Source organism: Artibeus jamaicensis, unplaced genomic scaffold (assembly GCF_021234435.1).
Source record: "Artibeus jamaicensis isolate MK-2021 breed Jamaican fruit bat unplaced genomic scaffold, CSHL_Jam_final contig_2790, whole genome shotgun sequence".
NCBI lineage: Eukaryota > Metazoa > Chordata > Mammalia > Chiroptera > Phyllostomidae > Artibeus > Artibeus jamaicensis.
The window spans coordinates 695,758-719,612 of NW_026521616.1; the positions used below are offsets into that span (position 1 = coordinate 695,758).

The 23,855-nt window shown below is 48.5% G+C and overlaps 1 protein-coding gene across 3 annotated transcripts in view; it reads left to right on the forward strand.

The window, feature by feature from the left end:
• SUPT6H (SPT6 homolog, histone chaperone and transcription elongation factor) overlaps positions 1–22,635 on the forward strand; it is a 33,470-nt gene extending 10,835 nt beyond the window's left edge. For all 3 annotated transcript variants that reach the window (XM_037162773.2, XM_037162772.2, XM_053662755.1), the window contains 33 exons: positions 36–228; positions 457–541; positions 1,151–1,424; positions 3,562–3,663; positions 3,941–4,057; positions 4,627–4,716; positions 4,922–5,064; positions 5,576–5,724; positions 5,875–5,973; positions 6,454–6,583; positions 6,667–6,817; positions 6,976–7,130; positions 7,323–7,518; positions 7,881–8,020; positions 8,138–8,255; positions 9,242–9,318; positions 9,552–9,687; positions 9,980–10,117; positions 10,197–10,364; positions 10,990–11,117; positions 12,426–12,633; positions 13,134–13,281; positions 14,042–14,184; positions 15,514–15,654; positions 16,697–16,892; positions 17,294–17,532; positions 18,089–18,202; positions 18,372–18,496; positions 20,214–20,326; positions 20,584–20,661; positions 20,758–20,924; positions 21,361–21,548; positions 21,854–22,635. In XM_037162773.2, coding sequence (XP_037018668.1) covers positions 36–228; positions 457–541; positions 1,151–1,424; positions 3,562–3,663; positions 3,941–4,057; positions 4,627–4,716; positions 4,922–5,064; positions 5,576–5,724; positions 5,875–5,973; positions 6,454–6,583; positions 6,667–6,817; positions 6,976–7,130; positions 7,323–7,518; positions 7,881–8,020; positions 8,138–8,255; positions 9,242–9,318; positions 9,552–9,687; positions 9,980–10,117; positions 10,197–10,364; positions 10,990–11,117; positions 12,426–12,633; positions 13,134–13,281; positions 14,042–14,184; positions 15,514–15,654; positions 16,697–16,892; positions 17,294–17,532; positions 18,089–18,202; positions 18,372–18,496; positions 20,214–20,326; positions 20,584–20,661; positions 20,758–20,924; positions 21,361–21,548; positions 21,854–22,040 — 4,836 coding nt within the window. In that variant the 3' untranslated portion in view covers positions 22,041–22,635. The remainder of the gene's footprint in view (positions 1–35; positions 229–456; positions 542–1,150; positions 1,425–3,561; positions 3,664–3,940; positions 4,058–4,626; positions 4,717–4,921; positions 5,065–5,575; positions 5,725–5,874; positions 5,974–6,453; positions 6,584–6,666; positions 6,818–6,975; positions 7,131–7,322; positions 7,519–7,880; positions 8,021–8,137; positions 8,256–9,241; positions 9,319–9,551; positions 9,688–9,979; positions 10,118–10,196; positions 10,365–10,989; positions 11,118–12,425; positions 12,634–13,133; positions 13,282–14,041; positions 14,185–15,513; positions 15,655–16,696; positions 16,893–17,293; positions 17,533–18,088; positions 18,203–18,371; positions 18,497–20,213; positions 20,327–20,583; positions 20,662–20,757; positions 20,925–21,360; positions 21,549–21,853) is intronic.
• The last annotated feature ends 1,220 nt before the right edge of the window (positions 22,636–23,855 follow it).

Sequence of the window (23,855 nt, forward strand, 5' to 3'; positions counted from 1 at the left end):
TCAGACCCTGATGAAGCAGGTTTTCCCACCCCTAGCAAAAATATCGACGTGTCAAAAAAATGTCAGATGATGAGGACGATGACGAGGAGGAATATGGCAAGGAGGAACATGAGAAAGAGGCCATTGCAGAGGAAATCTTCCAGGATGGTGAAGGGGAAGAAGGGCAGGAGGCCATGGAGGCCCCCATGGCTCCTGCAGAGGAGGAGGAAGAAGATGATGAAGAGTCAGGTATGTAGCATTGGGCAGGGAAGCCAATGTTGGGGTAAGTGTTAGGGTTTCCTAGCCCTTAGGAATAGGATGGGGAACCATTCATCAGCCCTAAGCCCCCAGCATTTGACACAAAAAAGTTCATTTTTAGGAGATTCCCTGCTCTTCTCCTCACTGGCCACTCACATAGTAAGAACTAAAGCCACCTAGTCCTGGCTCTGAGCACTAATCCCTCCCTTTCCTACCCAGACATTGATGACTTCATTGTGGATGATGATGGACAGCCTCTGAAAAAACCTAAATGGCGGAAAAAGCTTCCTGGATACACAGATGCGTGAGTGGGGTGTGGTACAAGGTAGTGATAATGGCATCTGAGTGAATCCAGTTGAGGTTAGAGACCTCTGCCAAAAATGGGACATTCACAGTTCTCAGCTATTTCACTTTCCTGCTTCAAGTGCCATTTGCTAGGCAGTGATGTCAGCCTGCTCCTAGAAGCTCCTAGAGCACCGTCTGTATTGTAGGATCACTGTGGGATTGGGTGGGCAAGACTCCAGTCTCTCTCTTCAACCTGCAGCCCCATGTTTATTCATTTATATGTTAACCTTCTAAATAGAATTTTGTCGGAAGAAAGGTTTTGCCCTATGGTACTCAGTAATGCCTTAGCAGAAGACAGATCCACTGAATTGGATCTGAACACATTTGCCCTCTTGCTACCTGATCCCTGTCACTAGTATGTGTCGAAGATGGGCTTTTTATTCTCCATAAATAACATCCCTAGAAACATCCCTCAGCTAAGCCTCTTACCCACAGTGAAAACGCTTTCTGATTTGCCTTTCCCTTAACCTTCTCAGTTCCCTCGGGGCAAGTAAAGGGTCTGTTCAGGGGCTGCATGTCTCTCCTCTCACCAGAACCTGGGCCCACTGCCCCTTGCTCTCACCCACAGGGCCCTGCAAGAAGCCCAGGAGATTTTTGGTGTAGACTTTGACTATGATGAATTTGAGAAATACAATGAGTATGATGAAGAACTGGAGGAAGAGTATGAGTACGAGGACGATGAGGCCGAGGGTGAGATCCGAGTGCGCCCCAAGAAGACCGCCAAGAAACGTGTGAGCCGCAGGAGCATCTTTGAGATGTATGAGCCCAGCGAGCTGGAAAGCAGTCACCTCACAGACCAGGACAATGAAATTCGAGCCACTGACCTGCCTGAGAGGTTCCAGGTAAGAAACTACCCACCTCTGTCCTGCTGACCTGTCATCAACCAGCTCTGAGCCTCCTTGCTGCAAGGGTTGTAGCAGAGAAACCATCTTAACAACAGTGACAGCAAATGTGATTTAAGAAGTTTGCTGTTAGTGCCACCTGACTGGGTGGTACAGGGAGCCCAGCTCTCTAAGGAGAGGAGATCAATTCTTGTGCTGCTTCTGGTTCTTGAAATGGCACCTTTTTTTTTTTTTTTTTTTTATTGATTATGCCATTACAGTTGTTATATTCCCGCCCTTCATTCCCTTCCCCCCTGCATACCCCCTCCCCCACCATTCCCCCCTTTAGTTTATGTCCATGCGTCTCAAGTTCTTTAGATTCTGTATTTCCCATACTATTCTTCCCCCCTATTTTCTACCTACCATTTATGCTACTTATTTTCTGTACCTTCTCCCCCCTTCTCCTCCTCCCACTCCCCTGTTGCTAACCCTCCATGTGATCTTGATTTCTATGGTTCCACTCCTGATCTAGCTGTCCACTTAGTTTGCTTTTATTTTAGGTGTGGTTGTTAATAACTGTGAGTTTGCTGTCCTTTCGCTGTTCATATTTTTAATCTTCTTTTTCTTAGATAAGTTCCTTTAACATTTCATATAATAAGGGCTTGGTGATGATGAACTCCTTGAATTTTATCTTATCTGGGAAGCACTTTATCTGTCCTTCCATTCTAAATGAAAGCTTTGCTGGATAGAGTGATCTTGGATGTAGGTCTTTGGATTTCATGACTTGGAATACTTCTTTCCAGCCCCTTCTTGCCTGTGAGGTCTCTTTTGAGAAATCAGCTGACAGTCTGATGGGAACTCCTTTGTAGGTGACTGTCCCCTTATCTCTTGCTGCTTCTAGGATTCTCTCCTTCATTTTAATCTTGGCTAATGTAATTATGATGTGCCTTGGTGTGTTCCTTCTTGGGTCCAACTTCTTTGGGACTCTCTGTGCTTCCTGGATTTCCTGGAAGTCTATTGCCTTTGCCAGATTGAAGAAGTTCTCCTTTATTATATGTTCAAATAAATTTTCCACTTGCTCTTTCTCTTCCCCTTCTGGTACCCCTATAATTCAGATGTTGGAGTGTTTAAAGATGTCCTGGAGGTTCCTAAGCCACTCCTCATTTTTTAGAATTCTTGTTTCTTCATTCTTTTCTGTTTGGTCATTTTTTTCTTCCTTCTGGTCTACTCCCTTGATTTGAGTCCCATTTTCCTTTCCATCACTATTGGTTTCCTGTGCATTTCCCTTCATTTCAATTAGTTTAGCCTTCATTTATTCCTCTAGTCATTTAGTCATTTGTGACTAAAATCAACCAGTTCTGTGAGCATCCTGATCACCAGTGTTTTGAAATGTGCATCTGAGAGTTTGGCTATTTCTTGGTCGCTTAGAGTTATGGGCCCTGGGGCTTTGAGATCTTCTTGAGCCATGTTTTAGTCTGTTTGCACCTGTTAGGTACGAGGAGCAGAGCCTTAGGTGTTCACCAGGGCGGGGCCACCCAGGTCGCTGGGTTGTGACGCTGTATGTGGGGGCAGGGTCAAAGAGGGGCAATGGTGGTCCCCTCTGCTGCTTCCCGCCACTGGGGCCTGCAAGGTCTGTCTCACTGCTCGATCCTTTGCTGGTTTATCTGCGCGCAAATGTGTGACTGTGGTAAGCCTGCCGCCTTGTGCCCTCACTGGGTCTGCCCGTCGCAACCCCACACCTGGGATCTGCCAACCGCTGCTTGCACCTGGGTCGGTCCAGCAGAGTTTTCCTGTGCAACCCCACTCCACCAGTCGCTGGCTTCGCCCCTCTTACTGATCTGACTGAATGGTTTGTTGTTGTCGGACTTCGGTATAGTTCAATTTTCTGTGTTTTGGCTGCGTTTTTGTTACTAAAACTTTGTTGTCTTTAAACTTGGTTGTTCGAGGAGGCACCGTGTTTCCACCTACGCCTCCATCACAGCGGAATGAAATGGCACTCTTTCTTTAGTAACATGTGAAGTGCCTACTTCTTGCCACTCCTTTGGGTACTGGAATTGTGTGCCTGCAGAGCACACATTTTTGTCCAGAATGGTGTGTGTTTCTCCTACATGGGATGCAAGAGGAAGTCAGCCTCACTCAGTTGTCTTGTCCTGTGCAGCTCCGCTCCATCCCAGTCAAGGGGGCCGAAGATGATGAACTAGAAGAGGAAGCTGACTGGATCTACAGGAACGCTTTTGCCACACCAACTATTTCTTTGCAGGTACCCCCCAAAAAGGTCCTTGTGTTTGACATGAACCAGAAGTTGAGGAGCTGCTCCTCTGCTGCCCCAAACATTTGTGTGCCTGTTGAGGAACAGTGTGTGTGTGTGTGTGTGTGTGCGCGCGCGCACGCGCGTGCCCACCCACCCACAGATGAAAGGGGTTTTTCTCCATTTTCTGACCCTTCCAGGGTCATCCAGTGATATGAAGCAGTTTCGTGTGCAGTGAGACAAAGCAAGTGACAGTGCTGTTGTTGTTTCTTTTTTATTCCGACTGTAGGAAAGCTGTGATTACCTGGACAGAGGGCAGCCAACCAGCAGCTTCAGTCGAAAAGGGCCCAGCACAATTCAGAAGATTAAAGAGGCCCTGGGCTTCATGCGAAATCAGCATTTTGAGGTAGCACCTCAATCTCTAGCAACCCGTTTCCAGTGTTAGAAATTCAGCCAGGGTCAGCCCTGGCTGGTATAGCTCAGTGGATTGAGCGCAGGCCTGTGAACCAGACAATCGCAGTTCGATTCCCAGTCAGGGCACATACCGGGGTTGCAGGCTGGTTCCCTGCAGGACAGTTCCCAGCAGGGGACCCATGAAAGGCAACCATACATTGATGTTTCTCTCCCTCTCTCCTTCCTTTCCCCTCTAAAGATAAATAAATAAAATATTAAAAAAAAAAAAAAAGAAATTCAGCCAGGGGCTGAGGGATAAGATAACTACCTTAGTCGGGTGGGGATCCCCCTTTTCCTGTCCTCAGCAGGGGCCCCTAGACAAGTGTGAGGACTACAGGAGATTGGCGATCGGGAGAACAGTGCTGCCCTGTCTGCAGCATTTTCTTCCCCAGTGGCAGAGAGAGCATGCACCCTGGATAGGCCTGTGAGGGCGGCCAGTCTTCCAAACCAAGGAATTTCCTGGCAAAGGCAATCCATACCGAGCTTTCCCTCTGGTTGACTGTAGTCTCCTTGCCACCCCAGGTGCCTTTTATTGCCTTCTACCGGAAGGAGTATGTGGAGCCTGAGTTGCACATCAATGACTTGTGGAGGGTGTGGCAGTGGGATGAAAAGGTAATGTGGTTCCACGCTCCCCAGGGGGTTGAGGGCTGGATTGGACCCTGCTGTTATCAGGGCCCAAGCTCTTTGAGCAGCCCAAACCCCCAACGCCACCCCCAGGCCTGTTAGTTTTCCCCAGAGTCTCCTGGTAAGGAACAGAACAGCCTTGAGACTCCAAGGCTGAACACCAGCCCTTAACTGCTACCCTATCCTGTCCTAGTGGACCCAGCTAAGGATCCGCAAAGAGAACCTAACGCGGCTGTTTGAGAAGATGCAGGCTTATCAGTATGAGCAAATTTCTGCTGACCCAGACAAACCTCTTGCTGATGGCATCCGGGCTCTGGACACCACCGACATGGAAAGGTAGCATATGCAGGGTTCGATGCATGACACGGAGCCCTCAGATCAAAGGCAGCCCCACCACCAACCCCAGGAGAGCGTAACATTGCAAAATTCTCAGCCTGTGTATATGAAGTTACTTAGGAAACCAAATTATAACCAGAAAGTAGCTTAGTGAGCCTGAAGTCAGAGGGATGTGAGATGGGAGCAAATGATTTTAGTGGCCAGTGTTGTGAAACTGGGGAGCAGGGACAAGGACTGAACTTCGCTAGAGACTTGCTGCCTTGTCTTTCTCTCCCTTTCTGTTTGTACTTCTAACAACCAGCAACCATCATTTGTTTGTCATATTTGTCCTTTAAGATACCTTGGTTGTAATGAGGTCCTGGTCTGGGGGCACCGAGTGTCTACAGTAATTAGAAAATCCAGGCACCTGTCCTGGTTGGGATCTTGCCTGGTGGGAATTGGATCTCTTGTAGCAGAACTGGGGTATGCTCTTTCTTAGTGACAAGTGAGGTCTTACGTCCCTTCCCTTCAGGCTCAAGGATGTACAGTCAATGGATGAGCTGAAAGATGTTTACAGCCATTTCCTGCTTTATTACGGTCGTGACATCCCCAAGATGCAGAATGCTGCCAAGGCCAACCGCAAGAAGATGAAGCGTGTAAGGGAAGAGGGAGACGAGGAAGGTGAGTCCTGGGAAAGAAGCCCCAGGAGGTTTGATGGTCATGGCATGTCCAAGGATGCCCTTGGCTGAGTGCCTTTTGGGGCTGCTCTGTATGCATCAGATCCTTGGGAGTGATTGGAAACCAGCACGCTAACTCCTTTTTCCCTCCCAGGTGAAGGTGAGGAGGCAGAAGATGAGGAGCAGAGGGGGCCAGAGCTCAAGCAGGCTTCCCGTCGAGACATGTACACCATCTGCCAGAGTGCTGGCTTAGGTAAGAGCCAGCCATTAGGACCAGGGCATTCCAGCCTCGAGTGAGGCAGGGGAGTCCCTGATTGTCACTGGTGGGCGGGAAGAGCACTTAAGGAACACCTGAGTGGATGACCAGTTCAGCTCTGAGCACTTGCACCCATGTCCCACACTCACCCCACAGTCAATGGTCCAGCCTCTCCCTAAATTCCTGAAGGGATGGAAACACATGTTTAGAGGGAGACAGCCCATCCTGTCTTTGGGAAATTCTTTTATTAAGCTGTAGCTTCCACCTTAGTTCTGAACCCAGGAGTCACATAGAAAATTTCTACTTCTTCTGCCTCATAACAACCTGTCAGATATTTAAAGTCAGTTTTTTCCTTGCTCTTTGTAAGACACCCTTGTCCTGTTCATTCATGACCCCTTTACAGTCTGGTACCAAGAATCCCTGCTCTATACCCTTAAGAGTCTATTGCCTTACCTTTCACTCTCCTGGTTACTTTAGATGGTCTGGCCAAAAAGTTTGGCCTTACTCCTGAGCAGTTTGGGGAAAACCTCCGGGACAGCTACCAGCGGCACGAGACAGAACAGTTTCCTGCGGAGCCCTTGGAGCTGGCCAAGGATTATGTTTGCAGGTAGGCAAGCAACGGGTGGCTGCTAGGAGGAGGGGCCTGAAGCCAACACACCTGCATCCTCAGCTCCTCCATTTTCCCCACAGCCAGTTCCCTACGCCAGAAGCTGTGCTGGAAGGTGCCCGCTACATGGTAGCCCTGCAGATTGCTCGAGAGCCCCTGGTTCGGCAGGTGCTGAGGCAGACTTTTCAGGAGCGAGCCAAGCTAAATATAAACCCCACCAAGAAAGGTAGAAAGGTGAGCTCTGGATAAAGGGGTTTAACTCAGCATGTGGCCCAGCTCGTTGATTGAGCTGAATTTCCTGTAACTTAGCTTTCTGCCTGAGAGCAGAGACAGTCTTTTCTCCCATCACCAAGCCAGCCTGTAGGCTGATGATTCCCTCTTGATGTGTACAGGATGTGGATGAGGCTCACTACGCTTACTCCTTCAAGTACTTAAAGAACAAGCCTGTTAAGGAACTTAGAGATGACCAGTTCCTGAAGATGTGCCTGGCTGAAGAGGAAGGGCTGCTCACCATTGACATCAGCATAGATATGAAGGGCGTGGAAGGGTAAGCAAAGCTCTGGGGTGGGGGCTCTTGGGGAGGGCTTGGTGAGGAATGTCTTGGAAGAAGGGGTCCCTCAGGAATGTGAACAACAATTTCAAAATTGAGCAAGCCATTGTAGCGACTCACTTGCACTATCTGTGGACAGTTGGGCATCACCTGTTCTCATCCCTAAACCACAGTGTTGTCTTTTCTTAGTTACGGCAGTGACCAGACATATTTCGAAGAGATCAAACAGTTCTACTATCGAGATGAGTTCAGCCATCAGGTGCAGGAGTGGAACCGGCAGCGCACCATGGCCATTGAGCGAGCTCTGCAGCAGTTCCTCTATGTGCAGATGGCCAAAGAACTCAAGAACAAGCTGCTGGTCGAAGCCAAAGAATACGTCATAAAGGTGAGAACAGAAGCTCATGGTTTCCCCAAACTAGAGCTGAGGGTGGAGGAACCCCTTAACAGCTGAAGGAGAAACACTGGGGGCAGGCAGAGCAGAATTTGAGAGGGAGTACAAACAGGGCTTAGGTCACTGCAAGATCCCTCTACTGGAGGCACCTCTTCCCCCACTCCACCCCTACCTGCCAATCCAAATATTTTTTGTTTATGTTGCTGTCCTCTGTGTACTTTGCAGTTTCCCAAAGCAAGGTATGCCGTCCGGTTGTAAGCCCTGCCAAAGGCTAGGAACGTGTGCATATGAATACACACATGTGCCTGCATCTGTTTCCTTAGCCTCCTATGATGTCTGGTGTGTTTCCTCCCCAGGCTTGTAGTCGAAAGCTCTACAACTGGTTGAAGGTGGCACCCTACCGGCCAGATCAACAGGTAGAGGAAGATGATGACTTCATGGATGAGAACCAAGGAAAAGGCGTCCGAGTCCTAGGCATTGCTTTCTCCTCTGCCAGGTAACTCCCTATTTCTGCCCACCTGCCATCACCCTTACCCCTGTTCCAATCTTATTCTCTTATTCATATCCTCATATCGCTGAGTATCATACTGCTCTTTTCTTACTCGGCTGTCAGAGATCACCCTGTGTTTTGCGCCTTGGTCAACGGTGAAGGAGAAGTGACAGACTTTCTCCGGCTGCCCCATTTTACCAAACGGCGAACTGCTTGGAGAGAGGAAGAACGGGAGAAAAAGGCAAGTGGCTGGGGTGGGTCACCAAGTGTACATCTTGAGTATATCTTCTAACTCAGTGGGGATAAGTGCTTATGGTCTAAGCAACATCCCATACAAGACCCCGAATGTCTCTGACCTGGTTGCTTATCCTTCAAGTCCTAGGATAAGTCTCACTTCCTTGGACACTAGATGGCACTCAAGTTCTGGTGCAGAATTCACTTCTGGCTTGAGGCCAGTTCCTCAGCCTTGTGTGCTTGGGAGCTGCCCTTGACTGCCTCTGTTCTCACAGCATCTGGGTCAGCCTGTTCCAGGAGCTGAAAGCCACTGAGGCGTTAAGCCAGCCTTTTCTGTGCTTTAGTCTTTCAGTGTCTGTTTTTCTAAGGGAAGGAATTTGAATTCATCTCATGTGTATGCTTCTGATTTTTTTACCTAACTCTATCTTTCAATTTTGTTGAGAGTGCCCATTCTAAAAAGTAATTTTTAACAGACAACTAAAAAAAAAAGAGAAAAATCTTGAATTGGAAATCAGAATAGTCCTGACTGCCAGGCAATGGATTATTATATGTTTTTTTATTAATTTATTGATTTGAGAGAGAAAAGAATGGGGAGAGAGAGAGAAATCAGCCTGTTCCATCTATTCAGTCTATTCATGCACTCATGGGTTGGTTCGTGCACACGCCCTGACTAGGGATCACACCCACAGCCCTGGTGTATGGGGATGACCCTCTCACCGTTCGAACTACTCAGCCAGGGCAAACAAAGCCTAGTATTTTTAGTTAACCACAACCCAAGTGTAACCCAGAGTATAATAACCTCAGAAGACATTAACAAGTGTATAGTATTCCATCCAGAGAGCCTAGTCCTTCTGTTTTGCATTCCAGTTAGACAACATGTGATATACATCCTTGTTCTCTGGTTTTGTAAGGTCTTGAGCTACTTAGGGAGAGAGAACTTCTTGAAATCTCCCTATTTTCAGAGCCATTTAACTCCACTTTCTTTCAATCCAGGCTCAAGATATTGAAACCCTGAAGAAATTTCTTCTGAACAAAAAGCCCCATGTGGTGACAGTTGCAGGAGAGAACAGGTAGTTGGGCACCAGGGGATTGGGCCAGGCTTGGTTTAAAGTCACTCATCTTTTGTTGTTGAGTCTTGCATGTGCTTGTGTAGGTTCTTGGTAATATCCCCATCCCAAGGGAATATTCCTGGAAATATTGTACCTTGTCTTCACAGCTCTCTCCTCCCCACAGCCCCACCTCTTATCCCTCCCATGAGAAATTCTGCAGAAATAACCCTGATTAATACCCTTCATCTCTCCAGGGATGCCCAGATGTTGATTGAGGATGTGAAGCGCATTGTGCATGAGCTGGACCAGGGCCAGCAGCTTTCCTCTATTGGGGTGGAGCTGGTTGACAACGAGTTGGCCATTCTCTATATGAACAGCAAAAAATCAGAGGTAATGCTGGAGCCTTAGATCTGCACAGCCTAGAGCTATCATTCCTGGGGGACTTAGTAGGGGAAACAGAGGTTTTCGGGTCACAGGGCTACACCTGTTCATTTACCCATGGAGAGGTTTTCCATTTTGTCAGTCATGGTTCAGACTAGAAACCCCATAGATTAAATTGGTCCCCAGAAAAATGGTTCCAAAGGAGGAGAGAAGGTGACTTAAAGCCAGAACAGTTTGGATTTTCTCTTGCTCTTGGAGCCAGGGGAACTTTATGGCTCTGCTGACCCTCATTTGACTCTAGGCAGAGTTCCGGGATTACCCGCCAGTGCTGAGACAAGCTGTCTCCCTGGCCCGGCGCATCCAGGACCCTCTGATCGAATTTGCCCAGGTGTGCAGCTCTGATGAAGACATCCTGTGTCTCAAGTTTCACCCTTTGCAGGTGAGTAGGATTTAACAGGCAGGTCTAGGTGGGCAGAGTAGCACAGTAACCTTACCACCTGCCTGCTGTGTGTCGACAGGAGCATGTGGTGAAAGAGGAGCTGCTCAACGCCTTGTACTGTGAATTTATCAACCGAGTCAATGAGGTTGGGGTCGATGTCAACCGTGCCATTGCCCACCCTTATAGTCAGGCCTTAATCCAGTATGTGTGTGGCCTGGGACCTCGAAAAGGGACCCATCTTCTGAAGGTAGGATTGGGTTGAATCAGGGAATAGGAAAAGTTCCCATTTCCTTTAACCTTTATACCATGCCAATATGATTAGACAGGAAGACCAAACTCAGGAGTAAAGGGCCTTGTCCAGAGTCATCCAGCTAGTGAGAGTCGGAGTCAGACTTCATTCAGACCAGGTAGCCACAGCTGTGCTCTGCACTACTTTACCGTAGTGGCTCATGGAGAGATAGCGGTGAGCCATGGAGGAAAACAGATGGAGGAAGGCAAGAGAGTATCAGGCACAAACCTCAGGATGGTGGGATTTTTCCACTGGAAAGAAAAAGGATTTTAATCTGGGGGAATGGAGCATGCAGGGAGATTCAAAGTTATTGATAATAATGTTTTTTCTAAAGGTTAGTGATGGGTATTTGAATATATGTTTTATCATGACCTTTTAAGGTATATATTAGTTATATGTTATCTTTGGTGGGTATAGGTCATTAAAATCATTTTTCGGTAGCGGACAGTATGGTATAGTGCTCAATTAGACAGTGGGGCACAGGGACAGAGTTCCCATCACGGAGAGTTTCACAGAAACCTGAAAGCAGGCCGGGAAGTGGGGCCTGCCTCCTGCTCTGACTCACTCCAGTCCTCTCCCCTAGATCCTGAAGCAGAACAACACCAGGCTCGAGAGCCGGACCCAGCTGGTCACCATGTGCCACATGGGTCCCAAAGTCTTCATGAATTGTGCTGGCTTCCTCAAGATCGACACAGCCTCCCTGGGGGACAGGTGATGCCTCGCCTGGGTAAACCAGGAGAGATTCCCATGGGCTTTGCTTGGGGCTTCAGGGGCTTAGGGCTGCCACAGGGCCACAAGCTATTTAAATTAGGAAATGTTTTAAAACAAAGATGAAACCTTTGTTCAGTCAAGAGCCTCTGACCTATGGAAAAGATCGGTTCTATTATGGGAAGCTTTTTTTAGTGAGAGAAACATAAAAAGAACCAACTTAGGGCCCTGGCCAGGTAGCTCAGTTGGTTAGAGTGTCCTGCTACTCCAAGGTTGCGGACTCAATCCCCAGTCAGGGCACATACAAGAATCAATTCATGGACGCATCAGTAAGTGGAACAGCAAACTAATGTTCCTCTCTCCTTTTCTCTCTCTAAAATCAATAAATTAAAAAAAAAAATTTTTAAGAGGGAGCTTTCTGTTGAAGGACAGAAAACATAAGGTTTTATTCATTAAACAGAAATCTGTTGTTACGGTGTGTCATGGCTTATAAGGGTGGGTATAGCAGGGGCAGTGGAAAAGGAGAATGGGGTTTTGAGGAGATACGGAAGGGGGAAAGAGATTCAGTATGTTTTGAGATGATGTTATTGAGAGAAAGTTCTATTCACTTGGACTTTGGACTTCACTATTGACCTCTTCCTCTCCAGAAGTTATCAACTCAGTCTTTGGAGGATCTTTTCCACGGGCACATAGCTCCTCATTCAGTAATGGAAATCAGTGGGGAAATAGGCTTCAAGTTCTAAAACTTCATTTTCCACCCAGCTTTGCTGTAACACTCCACGAATAACATAGGTCCATGTGAGTGCACGGGCAAGACCAGCCTGGGAAGGCTTTATGGGGGAAAATAGTTGTCAGCAAATTTTCAAAGGTCTTTTTCCCCCTTCTTGCATTATCTTATTAAAAGACTTGTAAAAGTTCATTATATAAAATTCAACATACAGAAATATTATGCAGAAAGTGGATGTCCCCCATAATCCCACTCCCCAGAGATGACTACTATAACAATTTGATGTATACTGCAACTTTTCTAAATTTTATTTTTGCTATGCATTTACTAACTACCCATTTACTACAAAAATGGGATCATATGGTTCATAGTGTTCTGCAGTGCATTTTTCACGTATCAATATATCGTGGCCATTTTTCCATGTCAGCACACATAGATCTATTTCATTCTTTTTAATGGCTGTATAGTGCTCCACTGTATGGAGGTATCCTAATTTATTCAACCAGTTTCCTATTAGTGGATATTTGGACTAGTACCAGAAACTTTTCATTATATACCCTGCCCCTTTTCTGCCTTTCCTTCAGCACTGACTCATATATTGAAGTCCTTGATGGTTCTCGAGTCCATCCTGAGACCTATGAGTGGGCCAGGAAAATGGCAGTGGATGCTCTGGAATATGATGAATCAGCTGAAGATGCCAACCCTGCTGGAGCCCTTGAGGAGATCTTGGAAAACCCAGAGCGACTCAAGGACCTGGACCTAGATGCCTTTGCAGAAGAACTGGAGAGGCAGGTGGGTAACAGGGTAGAAAGCCTGGTGTAAACACCATCCTGAGTGGCCTAGTTGGGGGGAGAACCAGGCATCAAGGCTCCCGAGAAACCCCCAGTGCTATTAGTGTGAGAGACTTGATTTTCTCTTCTCCCTCCATCCACACTGGGTGTCTCAAAGAAGTTTTTATCTGCTTTTTAAGGATCCAAGGCAACTGCAGTCATTGTAGGGAGCGGGAAGGAGCTGGGAGGGGCTCAGTTATAGTTTCCTTCTGGGCCCTCCTCCTCCTTTCCAACATTGCAGCTTCACACTTGCCTGTTTTGTACATGGGGTTCTCCGAAGCCCTTTTATTATAGACCAGTATTCTACGGATAAAAAGTTTGAAAACCTTCTTTAGTTAATCCTGGGGGAAAGAAGAAAAGAAACCCTGACAGAAGCCATTTAGCCTACTGCTGTCATTGAAAGGCTTGGGGCTTGGGTTGGGGAGCAGTTGCAAGGCTCTTTTTGATGAGCTTCTTCCCCAGGGATACGGTGATAAACACATCACCCTGTACGACATCCGGGCAGAGCTGAGCTGTCGGTATAAGGACCTGCGGACAGCCTACCGCTCTCCCAACACAGAGGAAATCTTCAACATGTTAACCAAAGAAACACCAGAGACCTTCTACATTGGTAAATGCTGGGTCTACTCTTAGCTGGAGAAGGATATGTAGGGGTGGGGAGGATGCACTTACTGCAGTGATCCCCAAACTTTTCGGCATCAGGGACCGGTTTTCCACACATTGGACAGGAGGCTGAGCTCAGGCAGTGGGGTGGGGGGTGATCAGGATGCAGAGTTCAGGCAAGCTTTGTAACAGGCCACAGATCTTAGGGTCCGAGGCCCCAGGGCTTGGGGAACCAGGGTTTACTATATAAATTTAAACCAAGCAATCCAGCTTTGACTCCCTGGACTGGAATCAAAGCTGAGTTCATGGTCAAATTACATTTTAACCTGATGTGAAATCTTTTTAGATTTTACTTATTTATTTTTAGAGAAAGGTGAGGGAGGGAGAAAAAGGGAGAGAAACCACGACTGGCAAGAAAAACATCAATTGGTTGGTTGCCTCCAACACTCCCCCAACAGGGGACCTGGCCCACGACCCAAGTGTATTCCCTCCTGACTGAGAATTGAACCAGCAACCCCTCAACTTGCAGGGCAGTGCTCAATCTACTGAGACACACCAGCCAGGGCTGCTGTGGAATCTTTATGAATTCACTTTTATAAGCCTCATGTTTCTATGTCTGCAAATCAGGGGAAGATCCTCCTTGTCAAAGGCATAAGGGAAATCAGTGCAGATGCTGTAAGGCAGATGTTCTGTCAGCAAAAGGTTGATGGAAGAAGTTGCCTCTCTGGTTCTCTCAGTCGACTCCTGTTCTCTTTCCCTTCCTCCAGGAAAGCTCATCATCTGCAATGTCACTGGCATTGCCCACAGGCGGCCACAGGGTGAGAGCTATGACCAGGCGATCCGAAACGATGAGACTGGGCTGTGGCAGTGCCCTTTCTGTCAGCAGGACAATTTCCCAGAACTAAGTGAGGTATGTGCTGCAGTTACCATGGTCACTGAACTTCCTTGCGTAAATGGTATGAGTGCCCTTGAAAGGAGTAGGAAATAGGAGTGTTTCGATAATGCTTTACCAAAGGATACACAAAGATGGAAGAAGACTAGGACACAAACAGGTCTAACATGAAGTCCCTCCATGTGCTAGTGAGTGATGATCTGTGCACTTTCTTCTGTTCTGGCTCAGCCCTTACCCTGTTTCCCATTCTGTGGGCACCTAGCTCAACCAGATTAGAGACATGAGGACACGCATGTCTGACCTGCAGAGCTGGCACAGTTGCTAGTTAGACGAAATCTCTAGGCTCCCTTCAATTTTTTTTGTTCTCCAAACACATTTTAATTTTTCCCACATTCCTCTAGACAATCATCTGCCTTTCTCATAGTCAGAACTCCATTAAAGAATGCTTTTTCTGGGTCTTCAAATGTTAGGCAGACTGTAAATAACAGTTTTTTATCTTTACTCAATAAAAGAAATGGATGGGATCTGTCCAGAATATATAGAAAGCCAAGAGGCAACTGGTTCTCTGAGGAGACCGACTTTGATGTTGCATATGCCCACTAGGTCAGAACAAACTGGGAGAGGGGAGCCTCAGTTTTGGCTAGAAGGACATATAGGTTAGCATAAAACTCACAGTTGGCCCTGACTGGTGTAGCTCAGTGGATTGAGTATGGGCCTGCGAACCCGAGTATCGTGGTTCGATTCCCAGTCAGGGCACATGCCTGGGTTGCAGGCCAGTTCCCAGCAGGGGACACATGAGAGGCAACCGTACATTGATATTTCTCTCCCTCTCTCCTTCCCTTCCCCTCTAAAGATAAATAAATAAAATCTTTAAAAAAAAAAAAAACCCTCACAGTTGATTTGATGGCCAGTGGTGCCAAACGTGAGTTACAAGTGAATGAACATTGAGGATATTCACGTTCTTTGCCGGTGAGTGGCTGAGTCATTGTGTGTTCAGACCGTTTTACCAGGTGTTGATGGTAAATTACGACATCCTCTGCAGCTTTTTCCAGAATGTGTGATTTCCAGAATCTTTTTTAGTTTTGTTTCTTACTTTTTTAAAAAAGATTTTTGTTTTTATTTATTGAAAAGGGAAAGAGAAAGAGAGGGAGGGAAACATTAATGTGTGGGTGCCTCTCACATGCCCCCCAACTGGGGACCTAGCTCATAACCCAGGCATGTACTCTGACTGGGAATCAAACTGATGCTTTCGGTTTGCAGGCTGGCACTCCATCCACTGAGCCACACTTGCCAGGGATGATTTCCAGAATCTTAATGCACAAGCTTCTCTCCTGATGCCCTCTTTAGGTCTGGAACCACTTTGACAGTGGTTCATGCCCAGGCCAAGCCATCGGTGTCAAAACACGGCTAGACAACGGTGTCACCGGCTTCATCCCCACCAAATTCCTCAGTGACAAAGTGGTAAAGCGACCAGAAGAGCGAGTGAAGGTAGATGAATGACTGGGTTAAGGCACTGGTTTTCAGCTGCCTAAATCGGGTTCTCTTTAACATTGGGCTGCCCCCATGAAAAGTTAGGCTCTGTTCCCAGTGTCTGTTGGTGGGGAGAGAGTTTCAGGAGGGTTTATAACGAATTGAAAGAAGTCAGGGCAAGAAGCATCTGAATGCTTTTGTTTAATGCCTTGTGAAATTTCATTAAACTGCCAGCCCTGTGGGAGAGGGCTTTCTCTTCCTGTGTGGGAAGCTGTGGCTTAGCCCAGGGGGCAGGAAGCAGGGCCCAGCATTGAATGCTGGGAAACACAGAAGCCAAGTTCGCTTTCTGTTCCAATAGTCTCCTGCCATTAATTATGTGTAAATACACTAGATGTAGCACTTGACATTTATCTATGTTGTCTCTAATCTCACCACCTGAGGGGGAAGGAAATAGTACTTTCTTTTTTCAGAAAAATTCAAATGCCTCTTCCAGAGTTACCCAGTTAGTTTGTAACATGGCTAGTCCTGGTTCTGCCAAATTCTCTGATTTAAGTGTTGTGAACCCCGAGAACTCCAGACTCGGGAAAGCTGGGCAAAGACTCTTTGTTTCTAATAAATGAAGCTAGGGAGATTTTCAAAGGGAGAGCTGTGCAGAGTGACTGGCTTTTATCACTGTTTAGACAGATAGGCTCAAGTCAAGGGTAAAGTACAGAAAATGCCTATTCCTTCCCCCCCAAGAAAGGGCAACCAGAAACCAGACTGATACCTCCTAGGGGCAGTAACTAGGCAGCTTTATGGGAAAAGGTAATAGGCCCAGTGACAGGATAGGTCCAAATAGACTCCAGTTGGTTTTCCTGCCTAGAGTAGGAGGCATCAGGACAAGACATAGCCTGTAGTCTGCAGACCAGACTCAACCCTGAACTTGCCTGCCATCAGTAGCTGGCTGGCTTTGGGCAAGTCACTTCATCTTTCAGCCTGGACTTTTGTTCACTCAAATGCAAACAGGGCTTCGGGCTAGATCATCTTTGTCCCTTCCAGCTCAAATGTTCTGTGGATCTAGGTGGGAATGACTGTTCACTGCCGCATCATGAAGATTGACATCGAGAAGTTTAGTGCGGACCTGACATGCCGCACCTCAGACCTCATGGACAGGAACAACGAGTGGAAACTGCCCAAGGACACCTACTATGACTTCGACGCTGAGGCAGCAGACCACAAGCAAGAGGAGGACATGAAGCGGAAGCAGCAGCGGACCAGTGAGTATGCCCACCACCGTGCCTCTGCACCCCCAGTCTGAGCCTCTCTGCCCCTGCAGGATGTACATGCTGAGGGCAGTTTCCCTTGCTCAGCCTCCCTGTGGGAGTGAGGCTTGGCTTCGAGGTGCCAAGGCCCAGAGACATCAAAAGGGAGTCATTGGCAGGGCCGGCTCTCTGGGGTCACATTTTCTTTGCTAATGCATCGTTACTCTTAAAACTTCATTCTGTCAGCACCCAAGGGCCTCAGTGAACACATCTTTCATATCAGAGAATTGAGGCTCAGAGAGGGTGAAAGAGGCTCAGAATTCAATAGTGAGTCAGAGATTAAGCCATGGTTTGTGTCCCATTGCTGTTGGTCCCCAGTTTCATTTCCTGATCTGCTTCTTTCCTGCCCTCTTCAGCATATATCAAGCGAGTAATCGCACACCCATCCTTCCATAATATAAATTTCAAGCAAGCAGAAAAGATGATGGAGACCATGGACCAGGGCGACGTGATCATCCGACCGAGCAGCAAGGGTGAGAATCATCTGACAGTGACATGGAAGGTCAGCGATGGTATCTACCAGCACGTGGATGTGCGGGAAGAGGGCAAGGAAAATGCTTTCAGCCTGGGAGCCACTCTGTGGATCAACAGTGAGGTAAGAGCCAGGCCCTGCTCACTTCCCATCCCCACTCCTGCTTCCAAATGTCATCTGACAATAATGACTTGTGTGCATTACATGTATTTTAGCTACACAAACCAAGTAGGGGGTTGGTTGTGAAATGAGTCATTTGATACTAATTTTGTATATTTGGCCCTGTTTCCCCTGTCCTCGAAATTTTAAAGTAAACTACCTAAAGAGGGCCCATGGAAGAAGAAGAAATAACACAGGTGCTGGCGTAGGCACGCATGCACATGTCACATTTCTCTGTCCTGTTTGCATTGGAGTGACACTTTATGGCATTCCCTGTTCTCAGGCACCACAGGAGAATCAAAGTTATTTAAATGATTTTGTGCCTGTAAACTTTAAATACGCAATACGCGCACAACTCAAACAGATGGCTGAATTGAAGGGACTTTGCAGTACATGAGGCCACAGCAGGTCTGGGAAGTCTGCCCCCTCCCATGAGTTCTAGTCCGAGGAGATTTGATAAAGCGCCAGGAGTCTCTCAGCCCTGGACAGGACACACGAGGCCTTTCCCTTCTTCCCACAGGAATTCGAAGACTTGGATGAGATCGTTGCCCGCTATGTCCAGCCCATGGCATCCTTTGCCCGAGACCTTCTGAACCACAAGTATTATCAGGACTGCAGTGGTGGGGACCGGAAGGTGAGCACAGGGCCCCTTGAGGGATGACACCAGTCACTTGAGGATGTATGAGTTTCTTTTAGTGTAGGGGTCCCTCAGCTGGTGAAGGAGGTGTACAGCCATGTATGCGCCAGACATTGTCTACCAAGCATGCTGCTATCCCAACCTCTCCCCCTGATTCTACCCCCAGAAATTAGAGGAGCTGCTCATCAAAACTAAGAAGGAGAAGCCCACCTTCATCCCTTATTTCATCTGTGCCTGCAAGGAACTGCCCGGCAAGTTCCTACTGGGATACCAGCCCCGGGGTAAACCCAGGTGAGCACTGGTGCTGAGAAGGTGCTGCCGCCGGGGTCCACAGACAAGCTGGCAGGGGAGGCAGAGGCCCTGAAGAGTAGCCTCTGGTTCTGCCTAACTGCCTTTCTCCTTGTATCTGTTTAGAGTAGAGGCGGAGGTTGGAGGTGGGATAAGAGGATGATAATTTAGAGGCAGAAGGCAAAGCTTCAATAAGAAAGATGCCTTTCTCAACCCTGTGGAAACGAGTTCCCTTTGCCTCTCCTCCCCGTCCCAAGGAGTAATGGAAATCATCAGATAGTCTGTCCACCTGACTGGCAGAGGTGGGGGCCGGCACACCCATCTCTCCTTTCCACTGTGTGCTTCACCCTTGCCAGAGCTCTCTGTACACGGTGTCTTGCTGTTCTAGTGTGCTGACTTCTCCCTGCACAGAAGGGGCAGGTCAGGAGAGCATCTTCTTCCTACCATTGACCTTTTCTGCTCCCTTTCTGTGTGACTAAGAGGCCAGCCTTCTTTTATCTGGGTCCCTCTGCTGCTCACCCTGAATAGGAAAAAGTCTAATTTCCTTAGACCTATTTTCTTTGTGTTTGTTACCCAGACTGATAACCATACCAGCCTTCTCTGTGCCCCCATCGTCCCTTTGGCCCTTAGCCAAGGCCTGTGCATTTCTGCTCTGATCTCTTTACTGTCTGTACATGATGCACAGCATAGCCAATATTAGTAAGGGACTAAGTAGCCAAATGACAAGAGGCTCTAGACTCTGGCCCCTGCATAACTTGGGCACATCTGGAATGTCATGCTCATTTCTGAGAAGCTTTTTCTGACTCATCATCATGCTTCCAGGGGTTTGCAGTCAGGGCTCTGTGGAGGTTGTCAACTGTCGCATAGGGAACAGTTAAGCAGAACCTTCAACCAGGAGCAGGGGCAATGTGATAGCTTCTTGTGGAAAGGGGCACAGACTCTTGGGTTGCAGAAGGAACACTTGAGTAGAAAATCATTAAGCATGTTTTAGCTTAATATAAATGAGAGCTTCGCCACGCTTATATTAAGTGTTTTGTACAACAGCACCGTGTGTTGACAACTGTTCTTTATCAAGCACAGCTCTGTGTTAAATATTATGCAGTGAGTGCTTTACATGCACCGGCTCATTTGTTCTTCACGCCCACCCTGTGGGTTTAAGAGCTGTTATCCTCATTTTACAAATGAAGCTGAGATTCATGTTTTAGTAACTTTGGACAGTCATCTAGGTGATAAATGGCAGAGCCGAAACTAGAACTAGAACTGAGTGTGCGAACCCAGCGCCCATCCTCTTATCCACGCTCTGCTCTGCGAAGTGTTGAATTAGGGCAGACTGACCACCTTCCAGAAGTGATTCCAGATTCCAGGTCATGGGGAGTTGTGCTTTGCTGCCCTGGAAGCCCCTTCCAACCCTGACTCTCTGTGACCTAAGTTTCACCCTCACCTGCAGCCCAGGATGGTGGCCCAGCCCCCAGCAAGTCTTCTGGTGACCTGTACAGAGCACACCAGGGGCTACTGACTCCTGGCCTTGACGTACTCTGCTATGTACACCTCACCTCCCCAGAGTGCGGCCTCCTTTTACAGGGTCAGGGACTGGCTCTTTCATCTCTTCTTTCCCCTAGCACCCAGTGTGACTACTTCACATGGTGGAGATCTGTTCTGGCCGCTCTCTCACAGCTGGTCCCAAGTGGTATCTGATGCATGTTTCCTTCCAAAATCCCAGGATAGAGTATGTAACGGTGACTCCAGAAGGATTCCGGTACCGGGGCCAAATCTTCCCAACTGTGAATGGGCTTTTCAGATGGTTTAAGGACCATTACCAGGATCCCGTACCAGGTGAGTTGTACTCTCTGACTTCTGGGGTGTGGTTGGAGGGACACTTAGCCCCTGACCCAAGGTAATCACTAATAGCCTTCTGTGTGGGAGTGAAACATAGTCTGTCGTTTCAGCTCACTTACTCCTACTCCAACTTCGTAGCATTAGGAAGTTCCTGCATCTACTTTGCCTATTTATCTTCATTTTTTCTCAGTGCTTCCTTCAGTCCCCTAAATTATGAAACCAGAAACATTACTGACTCTGGCTATTTCCTGTAGGAATCACCCCGAGTAGCAGCAGCAGGACCCGGACACCTGCTTCTATCAATGCTACCCCAGCTAACATCAACCTTGCGGGTAAGGAGCTCGAGCCTGGGACTGTGGCTCAGAGGAATAAAGTTGGGAGGACTTTCACCTCTAATGTGCCCACCTTCCACCTCTTTGTGCTTACAGATCTGACACGGGCTGTGAATGCACTTCCCCAGAACATGACCTCACAAATGTTCAGTGCCATTGCTGCTGTGACAAGCCAAGGACAGAACCCTAATGCCACCCCAGCCCAGTGGGCCTCCAGCCAGTATGGCTATGGGGGCAGTGGAGGAGGCAGCAGCGCTTACCACGTACGTGGCTTGGGGAGGAAGCTCTTCGCAGAGGGTGGGGAAGAGTGACAGGGATTAGTCATCTTTTAGATGTCCACAGACTGGCCACTGCCAGTGCCCATCTTGACATGCACAGATGGGCCTTAGGAACTGTCTCCAACAGATGTTCTTTGTCCTCAGGCCCATTTGAGGGGAGAAGGGGTAAGAGAAGGCCTGGCCTTTCTACAGAGTCCTTTGGGGTCTTTGGAACCCTCAAGCCACTAGAAACCTCAAGGGGTCAGGACTGGGAGGCCCTATTGTCGTGCCCAGTCCCATCCCACTGGGCTGCCTCTGCTGCTCAGGAGAGGGTCGGCTGGAAAGCTCTGTGCTGAGCCCAGATTTCCAGCTTTCCAGAAGCTCATGGGAAGGATAAATGTGCCACAAGCCCATTCCCATTTAACTGTTCACCCTCCTCCAGGTGTTCCCAACGCCAGCCCAGCAGCCAGTGGCCACGCCACTAATGACCCCCAGCTACTCCTACACGACTCCAAGCCAGCCCATCACCACACCACAGTACCACCAGCTCCAGGCCAGCACCACCCCACAGTCTGCCCAGGCCCAGCCCCAGCCCTCCTCCAGCTCTCGGCAACGGCAGCAGCAGCCAAAGTAAGTACATGGATGGTGGCATAGAGCAGGGTCTCGGTGAGGGCAGGTTACATTGGGAGACCAAGGGACTTAGCATAGGCAGGTACTCTGGGTCTTCTGAGGGCCATGACCCAAATAAAGTTCCACTGAGGGCTGCTTTCTGCAAGGTGACAGAGGAGGGCATTGTGGCAGCTGGCCACGGCTGCCACCCGTAGGTACGAGGTCCATTTCTGCAAGGGTGGATGTTCACTACTGATTGGGAAGGCTTCCTTCTAGAGAGCCGCAGGAGAGTTCCGGTCTGAAAAGCCCCTTCTTCTCCCTCCCAGGTCCAACAGCCACGCAGCCATCGACTGGGGGAAGATGGCAGAGCAGTGGCTGCAGGAGAAGGAGGCAGAGCGACGGAAACAGAAGCAACGGCTGACACCTCGGCCGTCCCCCAGCCCTATGATCGAAAGCACCCCCATGTCCATTGCTGGCGATGCCACCCCGCTCTTGGATGAGATGGATCGGTAGGGGGCCTACTCCTAGGACTCTGGTTACCTGTGAGGCTGGGAGAGGCCTGCCTCGTTCCCTGCCCCTCCTTTTCTGTCCATAAAGTGGAGTGAATTGACGTTCTCCTTGGTGGTCAGCCTGGATGGGCGACAGGCTGGATGGCCTTGCAAACTTGAGCTCAGTGTATGCTAGGCGACAGTTCTCCCACACCAGGCCCTCACCGACCACCTCTCCTGGGACCAGGCTGGGAAGGGAGTGTGGCAGGGAGGAGGAGGAAGAGGATGAGAGTGAGAGTGGAACAGTTTTATATTCTACTCCCCTACAAGCCATTTGAGCTTCTGCCCTCACCTGACTCTGGGCTGTGACGGGGCAGCAAGCTCAGCACATGAGTCTCCCCCAGCTCTTGTGGAGAGACAGATGCTATTTATTCAGTTTGGGGCAGGAGGAAGAGGAGGGGAAGTGTTTCTGACCCTGACGCCAACAACTTGGGCGGCTATCAAAGCAGGATTGCAGGGGACATAGGGTTGCAGTGCTAACCTGCCCACCTGACTACCTTCACCCACCTGCCGCCACACCGCTTCCTGCCTGTCATTTGAATAAACAGTGTTTCTACAGAGCACTTGGCAAAGCCTCTCTCTCCCTCTCTGGCTCTTCAGGGGTGGTTTTTGGAGCAGTGCTTGGAGCTCAGAAGGGTTCCCGACTCCCTCAGAGAGGCAGTGACTCAGGAAAGCAGGCAGCTTCCGCATCAGATTGCCTGGTGTCATTTTCCTGTTCCGCTTCCCAGCCCCGTGACCTGGAATGCACTCCTATTATCTAAGCCAGTTTATCCGTCAAGTGGAGATGGTGATACCTACCTCATCAGGGCATCTGTGAGGACAAATAGAATGTGTAAAGTCCTTGGCCAGGTGCCTGGGACTTTATAAGGCCTCAGTAAACGTTAGCTGCTGTTACTTTATTATTTCAACTCCCACACAGCCACCCCCATCCACACTGCCTACTACAGATGGCCCCCAACTTAATGATGGTTCAACTTAAGATTTTTTCACTTCACAATGCTGTGAAAGCTACACATATTTAATAGAAACTATACTTCACATTTTGAATGTTTGTTTTCCTGGGCCAGCGAGGTGCAGCAGGATATTCTCGTCATGTTAGGCGGCGGCGGCAGCGAGCCCCAGGCACCAGGGTAGACTACAGATATTCAAAGTGTGTCTGTGTTAGATGCTTTCTCCCAACTGTAGGCTAATGTAAGTTTAAAGTAGACTGGGCTAAGTTTTGGTGTTCAGGTGTGTTAAATGCATTTTTTACCTGACGATATTTCCAACCTTACAATGGGCTTATCAGGCTGTAAACCCATTGTAAGTCAGGGAGCATCTGTGGGCTTCTGTGGCACATTTGAGAAAGGCCACAAGTGAATCTGGGTTTCCCAACATGAGCCTCTGCACGCTCTCTCTCCTTTTTGCAGCTGGGCCTTAGTCTGACAGTGCTTCTACTCCAGTCAAGCCTGTCCGCCCCAGGGTGGGCCTCACACTCACCTACTACCCCTGCACAGACACACTGGCCCCGGGAGGAGGGGGCGGGGCTGTTGCAGGGCTGGCCAGTCCCAGGCCCTAGTACTTTCCCGCAGCCCCGCTGGTCTTTTCTTCTGGGCTGCAGACCTCCCTGGCTTCTTCACGAGACTTTTGTCTCATAGCTCTGTAGTGCTGGGAAAGTGAGGCTTTCCCACTCCCTGTCCTCTGCCTGAGGCTCAGCAGAGAAGTCAAAAAAGGCCATTGCTGCCCAAACTTGGTGAGTTCTCTTCCTTGCTTTTCATTTATTTCTTTTTTTTTTAATATA